This window comes from Nelumbo nucifera, chromosome 1 (genome assembly GCF_055504915.1).
Source record: "Nelumbo nucifera cultivar China Antique chromosome 1, China Antique-T2T, whole genome shotgun sequence".
Lineage (NCBI taxonomy): Eukaryota > Viridiplantae > Streptophyta > Magnoliopsida > Proteales > Nelumbonaceae > Nelumbo > Nelumbo nucifera.
In genome coordinates this window covers 144,362,298-144,371,267 of record NC_142649.1, presented here as the reverse complement: position 1 = coordinate 144,371,267, position 8,970 = coordinate 144,362,298, and the positions used below count along the sequence as shown (strand labels likewise).

At 34.4% G+C, this 8,970-nt stretch overlaps 1 protein-coding gene across 4 annotated transcripts; it reads left to right on the top strand.

Annotated features, from left to right (window-relative positions):
• Positions 1-4,977: 4,977 nt before the first annotated feature.
• LOC104610906 (purple acid phosphatase 18) lies at positions 4,978-8,262 on the top strand. 4 transcript variants are annotated; one of them, XM_088894567.1, is made up of 7 exons: positions 4,978-5,434; positions 5,532-5,720; positions 5,923-6,591; positions 6,970-7,158; positions 7,253-7,341; positions 7,881-8,091; positions 8,186-8,262. In XM_088894567.1, the coding sequence occupies exons 1-7, from the start codon at positions 5,411-5,413 to the stop codon at positions 8,234-8,236; spliced, it is 1,422 nt and encodes a 473-aa protein (XP_088750693.1). In that variant the 5' UTR covers positions 4,978-5,410; the 3' UTR covers positions 8,237-8,262. The 4 variants fall into 4 exon arrangements, with proteins under 4 accessions (XP_088750693.1, XP_010276060.1, XP_088750694.1 ...); XM_088894568.1 differs by having other exon boundaries at positions 5,296-5,434; positions 5,916-6,591; XM_010277758.3 differs by having other exon boundaries at positions 7,881-8,262.
• Positions 8,263-8,970: the final 708 nt, after the last annotated feature.

Below are 8,970 nucleotides of genomic sequence, written 5' to 3'. Positions count from 1 at the left end.
CGTCAGTGGATCTTATCTTCACCCGCCCAATTCGGACAGACATGGATAAGCCTTATCAGCTTACTCAGAGTCCATCTTCGAGTGTGAAGCTAACTCCAAGTTAGACGGGCCAGTGATCTTGGACACGCATTGTGAGGCCCATGACAGTTTGCTTATATAAAGGTCTCACCTCCAGCCTCACAAGGCACAGCCGTTTTAGCTCTCGAATTCCCTTATACTCAAGCTCTCAACTATCTTAAATCTCCACATCACTGACTTAAGCATCAAAGTGCCCACACCGAGTAAAGTACCCCAGACACTCTGATTGCCTTGTTTTGCAGCTCGACCAGGTGGCATCTCTAACCCGACGTCCAAGTTGTCCTCTAGTAGGGATCGACCAGATCGCACATCATCATACAATACTAGAGATGTGCTCAAATATTTCCTTTTTTTGCATTTTTATACAATTGTGTGTTTTCATCTTATCTGATCTTCATTATTAATTAGTTAATTATGACATCAAGGGTCGGCACGTTTGACCTGAAAGGTTAAATTGCTACTCACTGCCAAGTAGGAAAATGCAAATCCATTTTTGGGTTGGTTTTCGATTTGTATTTTATTTCCATCATCAATAAAAACAATTATCCTTTGTCACACTTATTTTTTTAATATGGTTAATTAATATAAAATTTTAGAGATATATTCAAATGTTTTCTACATAATTTATATATTTTGTGTGTTTTATCTTTTTTAAATATATTATTTAATTATGACTTCCAAGGTTGACACATTTGACTTGAAAGGTTGAATTGTTGACTCGCCACCAAACAAGAAAAATAACTCCATTTTTTTATTGGTTTTAAATTTGTATTTTATTTCCATCATCAATAAAAACAATTAATCTTTTCCACACTTATTTTCTTTAATATGGTTAATTAATATAAATATTGGAGATATAACCAAAAGTTTTTACATGATTTGTATATTTTTTGTGTTTTTATATTTTTTAATTTATTATTTAATTATGACATCGACAGTTGATGCATTAAACCTGAAAGGTTGAATTGTTGGCTCACCATCAAGTAGGAAAACACAACTCCATTTTTGGGTTGGTTTTGAATTTGTATTTTATTTCCATCATCAGTAAAAACAATTATTCTTTGCCACACTTATTTTTCTTTAATATGGTTAATTAATAGAAATGTTGGAGATATAACCAAAAGTTTTTACATGATTTTTATATTTTTTAATTTATTATTTAATTATGACATCGACAATTGATGCATTTGACTTGAAAGGTTGAATTGTTGACTCGCCATCAAGCAGGAAAACAAAACTCCATTTTTGGATTGGTTTTGAATTTGTATTTTATTTCCATCATCAATAAAAATAATTATCCTTTGTCACATTTATTTTTCTTTAGTATGGTTAATTAATATAAAATACTAGAAATATACCCAAATGTTTTCTACATAATTTATTTATGTTTTTGTTTTTATATTTTCTAAATTTATTATTTACTTATGATTTTAAGGGTTGACACATTTGACCTAAAAGTAATTGTTGATCTACCGCCAAACAAGAAAACAATTTCACTTTCTGGTTAGTTTTAAATTTTGTATTTTATTTCCATCATCAATAAAAAGTTGAACTAATTCTCGTTTATCGTGTTTAATTTTTAGTATAAAATACTAAAGATGTGTCCAAATGTTTTATATAGAGTTTCTATAATTTCCATATTTTTGTATTTTTATCTTTTTGTCTAATTTTTATTATTTAATTATGAGATCAAGGGTTGACATATGTGACCAAAAGTTGAATTGTTAACCTGCCACCAAGAAAATAGTTTTATTTTTTGTTAGTTTAAATTTTTAAACTTTATTTCCGACATTAATAAAAATTATTATTTATCACACTTATTTTTCTTTAATATGATTAGTATAAAATATTAAATAAAGTGCCTAAATGTTTTTTAAAAAAACTTATGTATTATTACATAATGTTTTGTGTTTTTTATCTCTTTAAATTTTTATTTAATCATGATATCAAGGATTGACACGTTTGACTAAAATAATTGAATTGTTGACCCACTAGTACGAAAATAATTTTTATTTTTGGTTTGGTTTTAAATTTATATTTCATTACAACATCAATAAGAATAATTATTATTTATTATACTTATTTTTCTTTATTATGTTTAATATAAAGCATTAGAGATGTGCCCAAATTTTATATATTTTATTTTTTATATTTTATATTTTAAAAGTTTTATTTAATTATGACATCATGGATTAATCCATTAACCCATATGGTTGAATTACTTATTCACCCCAAATATAAGACTTAATAAGGGCTATTATGCTCTCACAATAATGGGAGTTAATATCTTAAATATAAGATTTAATGAGAGAGATTTTAATGAAGAAAAAATGGTTATTCAAATTACATTTATGTCTTTAGAATTTGAGAGGGACCAAATTCAAAATCTGTGATATTTTAGTAAAACAAAAGTTCTATTCCCATTCACACTTTTTAATAATAGATATAAATTAGTTGAAATCTTGATTTAACATGTAACAAACATTAGTAAATGCACCATAATTGAACTCTAAGGTGGCGTTTGATAAATCTAAAATCTGAAACCTGGAAGTTAAAAAGATATTAAAAGTGTTTGAAATCTGAAAATAGGTATAGTTGCTTTTGACTTTTAGAGGCTCTGAATAAAGAAGTTTGTTTGTGTTGGATCAAACCTTCAGCATCTAAAATTCATTGATTCTACTACTTTACCCCTAAAATAGGCTATTTGGTAATTTTGAGTTCGATTTGCATTATTGCATAAAAAATAATTTATTAAATTCAAAATAATATTAAAAAATATGAGTAAATTATAAAAATAAAAAAATTAATTTATTAAAATAAGAATAAAATTGAAAAATACATATCAATTTATAAATTAAAAATAAATTATTATGAGTTAAAATAATAATGCAAATAGTAATAAAGACCATGAAGCAATAAAAAAATTAATATCTTAAAAATATTAAATATTTAATGATTAATAAAAATAAAATAATTAATAATTAATGCAAATATAATTTATAAAAATATAAAACTTATTAAAATAGGATTAAAATTGGAAAGAACCAGCCCTGCTGCTGAGAGTTGCAGCAGCGATGGATGGCAGGAAGACAGGAGAGAGAGAGAGAGAGAGAGAGAGAGAGAGAGAGAGAGAGAGAGAATGGGGTAGAGGTATTTTTTACTTTAGGCCATATCTGAAACGTGAGCACGTTAAGTGACAGGCTTAGGTCTTATAATTTCAGATATGAAAAGACTTTTCAAATTATATTTCAGATGCAACACCAAATAAGCATTGCATCTAAAAAGCAGATATTTCAAACTTTAGAGATGTAAAAAATGTTATCAAACGCCACCTAAATATTAAAATCTTTTTTCAGTTTTATCCTAATCCTTGTACATTTCCAATCAACTGATATTGTAATTAACCATGATAGAATGAATAATGACAAAAGTAATGAGAATGTTTTATAGGACTTTGTATACTTCAATCTACTACCAAAAAATAAGCACAGGACATTCTATTGTTTTTGTCATTCGAGTATATTTGTACTCATATTTGTCTTGATGTATATCAAAGGGATAAATGGATTTTTATGTATTGGATTCAAATCCGATGGGATCCAGATTAGTTTTATAAACTTATTATCCAATAATCCATATCGGATTAGCATACTATTTCGATTCATTGACAGCCTTGTGGGGTGAATGTAAGTAATGAATGAAACAATACAAGATCAACGAATTCGGTTAGATGCCAATAATGAATGGGCGGTTTAAGAAAAAAGAAAAAGGTCTGAATCAAGTGAAGTCAAAGAAATATGAAATATCAAGTATCAAAACTTTTTCTTCTTTTGGTGTCGTTATCCTGCACCTCGCGGAAACGTCATGGCATTTCCCCATTACTCCCGATCCCCAAAGCGTCACATGCACCCTCTCTTTTATAAGCATCCAATATAGATACTAGACAGTGTTTTCAAAACCCGACTGGACTGGAAGGTTAGACCGGAAAACAGAGGTTCTGTTTCAGCTCAAAATCATTTTTTAGTCAAAAATTGTTGATTTGGTTAATGAATTGTTGATTGAGGCAGACAAAACAATTAATGGTCTTTGGTCAATTTTTATTTTTTTTATTAATTTTTATTAAATTTGACTATAAAAACCTTGGATGTAGATATAATTTCTCAACTTATCTACCAACTAAACAAGTCATCATTGCCTTTTCAGTTGTCTGCTAAGATTTTGTCTAGCTAGGTGCTCCACGTTCGGATATGCTGACCACAAGACGCTGGCCACAAGAGGGTGGATCACCGATCACCCCGCCTAAGAGTTCAGATTGGCGCTTACAGTCACAGAGTGTGTCCCACTCCCACACGTGCCCCACATGTACATTAGAAACATTTTCTTTAATTGGAGGGTGGGGGCAGATGTTCCCATTATACGTCGAGGATTTAGTGTGGGGCGTCCATGCAGATTCCCTGCCTAAACATCCTTTGAATCTCTCATAGCTAAAAACTCTTCCCACATCTCTATTAACAAAACCATAGGGTCGTGTATTGGGTGCACGACAACTCCCACGTTGATAAAGTATCTGGAAACATGCATTGGATTGGACCACGTAGTGTTCATACTTTGTGGTATTACTTAGATTGGACCACGTAGTGTTTATATATATATTTTGAGATAGGTATCTCAATTTTTTCGATTCTCTTGTTTCCCGATTGGAGCTTATCCAAATTGAATTGAATTGCACTTTCGGCTACTTTTCCATAATTTGCTTGTTCATATTTAAGCGTTTACACTGCAGAGATATACAGTAGAAAAGCAACCACAGACTAAAACCTTGAAATCACAGCCATCCGGCGGACCCCACAAGCCTAAAATCACAGCCATTAACCACTACAACACAATTAATTATTGCTTGCTCGGTTGCTTCTCTTCTCTCCAGGAAAAACAGATCTGAGTTGTTGAAACTGAAATTGAAATGCTCGCCACACCGCAAATTCAAGCATAATTATGTGATTTCATTGATTCATGCAATTGATAATTGAATTCCACCTTTTTGCTTTATTCCTTGTATCACTATCATCGTTGTTGTTGTTGTTTCAAAAAGAAAAAGGAAGAACGGGATCGAACCCGCTGAACCAGAACTGCAGTATGGCGGCCAGTGAGCGTCACGTGTTGTTCTGTGCTGTTTTGCTTTGGACATTGGAGCGCGATGAAATGATGAGATGTAGGGTGTAGGCACACACACCCATTCTTTAATAAGTTGGGTTGGGAAGCACCAGCCACCAGCAAGCTTCACGCAATTAAAAGAGACAAACAGATACACATTCTGAATTGCTGACAGACAGACATGCAGACATTTCTTTTCTTAAAGGTCCGTGCCTATCAAACATCAAAGTGCGATGTGCCCAAATCATTCTCTCCCTTTTCTTTCTCTAATTTCTTGGGCAAGCTTCAATTTTTGTTTTTAGGTTGTTAAACCCGTGCTTTCGCGGCTTAGAACTCTGGGCCGGGGGAAGCACAATATGGAACCAAAATTGATCCTAACTGTGATTCTGCTCCTCCTCACTGCAACTGTAACTGCGGATTATGTTCGGCCCAAGCGTCGAAAAACCTTACATTTTCCATGGAAGCCGAGGGATTCTTCTCTTCCCCAACAGGTAGGTAATTAAAGATGCTTTATCTCCTCCTCCTCCTCCTCCTCCTCCTCTGCTTTTTTATTTATAAATAATTATGAATTTTCTACAATTTCATACTTATGCTGATCAGGGCTATGCCTCTTCTAGATTAATGGTAATTAGTTTCTTCCACTTGTATGATCGTCTTGTCTTTTTCTTTCCTTAATTCTTTTTTAGTTTGCAGGTTCACATCTCTTTAGCAGGAGAGAAGCAAATGCGCATCACATGGATCACTGATGACAACAACTCCCCTTCGTTGGTTGAATATGGAACATCATCTGGAGAATACAATTGTGCATCTCAAGGAGAAAGCACATCCTACAGTTACTTGTTCTATAGCTCAGGAAAGATACACCACACTGTCATTGGACCACTGGAAGATAATACTGTTTACTTTTACCGGTGTGGAGGACAGGGCCCTGAGTTCCAGCTCAAGACTCCTCCCTCTCAATTCCCTCTTGCTTTCGCTGTGGCAGGAGATCTTGGTCAGACAGGATGGACTAGCTCAACTCTACACCATATAGGCCAGTGCAAATATGACATTCATCTGCTTCCTGGGGACCTCTCCTACGCTGATTACCTGCAGCACCAATGGGATACGTTTGGTGAGCTGCTACAGCCACTGGCTAGTGCTAGGCCATGGATGGTGACTCAAGGAAACCATGACAAGGAGAGCATTCCACTCTTCAAAGAAGGGTTTGCTTCCTACAATGCCAGATGGAAGATGCCTTTCCAGGAAAGTGGATCAAGTTCCAATCTGTATTATTCTTTTGAAGCTGCAGGAGTTCATGTCACCATGCTTGGTTCTTATGCAGATCATGACGAGTACTCAGATCAATATGACTGGCTGAAGGTTTGTTGTTGTTCATCTGGCTCCTAAACAACTTAGTTACGGCTCATTAGTCATACTCCATTCTCTTAATGGCAAGGGTTATAGTTTTATTATTTCTTGAGGTTAAATGGACCAGCTTTCCCCTTTCTGTGGTGAATAGAGCAGAGAAACTGCTCCATAACAATACATGCCTAAACTATCAGACCAAAAAGGAAATTGAGTGTTCAGATAGTCTCCAACTTGAGAGAATATAACATGGTGTGAATTAGCATTTATCAGCAATAGAGGAACCATGGATCCTTATATCTTTCAGATTGAAAACTGGGGAAAGTTGAGCAGTTTGTATTTCTTTTATTTGTGTGTATGTATAAAGAGAATTTTCTGTTGTGCTTTGGCTAGGCTGACCTTTCGAAACTAGACAGGCGAAGGACACCTTGGCTGCTAGCTTCATTTCATGTACCGTGGTATAACAGCAACAAGGCTCATCAGGGTGAAGGGGACAGCATGATGGCTTCCATGGAGAAATTACTTTATGCTGCTGGTGTAGACATTGTATTCACTGGCCATGTCCATGCTTATGAACGCTCAGTAAGTGATGATGCTGAATCACATTTCCTACTTGTTGTTTTGACCTAAAAGGTTAAAACCATGGCTTATTATAATCTGGTAACTTGAGTGACAGAAACGTGTGTATGGTGGGAAGCCAGATTCATGTGGGGCTGTCCACATAACTATTGGTGATGGAGGAAACAGAGAAGGCTTAGCTCAAGGGTGTGTTTCTCCCTACCTTCTTCTTTATACAGATCAAATCCTTGTTTAAAGTTCTTACTGAATTATTCTCTTGCTAATGTTGCAGTATCATACATATATTCATTTTTTGTTTTTGAGTTAGCAAGGATTTCAGAATATAATTGGTGCCATATCTTCTGTTTTTCCAGACAACTCATTCATCTGGTAGTTATATATTTCTTAAAAGGTGTTGACAAATCCTGTTAATGAACCCTTAAAGGCATACTAGTTTGAAACAAAATATCAATATTTAAATAAAGATTCATTGTAAGTTTGGCATTTTTGGTTGTTTATTGGAAACGACCCTGCATGCCCTCAAATATTTTATTTTTCTATATATTGAATCAATCTTTATGCAACTCTCTAAATGATCTCTGTGGCTGCCTTAATGAAATTTGTAAGTAACATTTTAGTGTTTTCCCCTGGTTATCACAGTTACGAGAAGAATGAATTTCTGAACATGTTTCCATGTTCATTTTAGCCTGTTTTTGTTGTTTAATTGCTTTGAAATGGATTGGCAGATACAAAAATCCAGCACCAGAATGGTCAGTCTTCCGTGAAGCAAGCTTTGGTCATGGTGAACTCAAGATTATGAATTCAACCCATGCACTCTGGAGCTGGCACAGGAATGATAATGATGAACCAGTAAGGTCGGATGAAGTCTGGATAACATCGCTGGCCAGTTCTGGTTGTCTCAATGAAAAGAGTCATGAATTCATGAAGACCTTCATGGTACCATAGGATATGGATGTTTGTATTTGTATTACTTATAACATAATCCTATGTAAATATATGAAGTGAGATCTAATTGGTCATGCTATTGCAGTTGGCACTTGGTCTGGCTTTCACTGAAATGCCAGCGAGGCTTACTGGTTGAATCTTGGTTACTATCCTTCTTGCTCCTCCCAAGTATGATCAGACCATCATCAAACCAAAGTGTGTTAATGACATCTGAAGATCGAATAAGGGAGGAAATTCTGCAACTTGAAATGGCAAAGTTCAGCCAAAAACAAGGTTGCTTACCCAATCTTCCTACAGTTACTAGAATGCCCCCCTCACTGTTCAACATGCAAACACCTTCATGCCCATCAAAACTATGCACCATCTTCCCATGGAACCTCATTGTTCAATAGATGCATCCAAAATGTAAATCAACTTACCGGCAAACTGTTCTGTTCTTGGGATCGTAGTTTCAACCAGGTACAGAAGGATGTTTATATGCTATAAATAGTCATCGAGTGCAAAAATTTCTGGAAAACAAATCCAAAAGACAAGAAATTAGGAAATCATCCGAGTATTAATTATGCTCTTCAGGATTCAAGAGCAATTAAACAACCTCTAGGTCGAGGTTGAAGCAAACGTTGTCCATATCAAGAGTTGGCACCTGCTTCAGCTCTTTTTCTAGTGGTCGTGTATGTAATTTATTAACCACGTTGTCCATATCAAGAGTTGGCACCTGCTTCAGCTCTTTTTCTAGTGGTCGTGTATGTAATTTATTAACCACATCAATAAATGTGTATAATCTAGGCATCATCGTAGTTATGAGATATTGCAGTTATGAGTTGTGATGCAAGACAGTGTTGAGGTTTAAAACGGATTGGCAAAACTGAA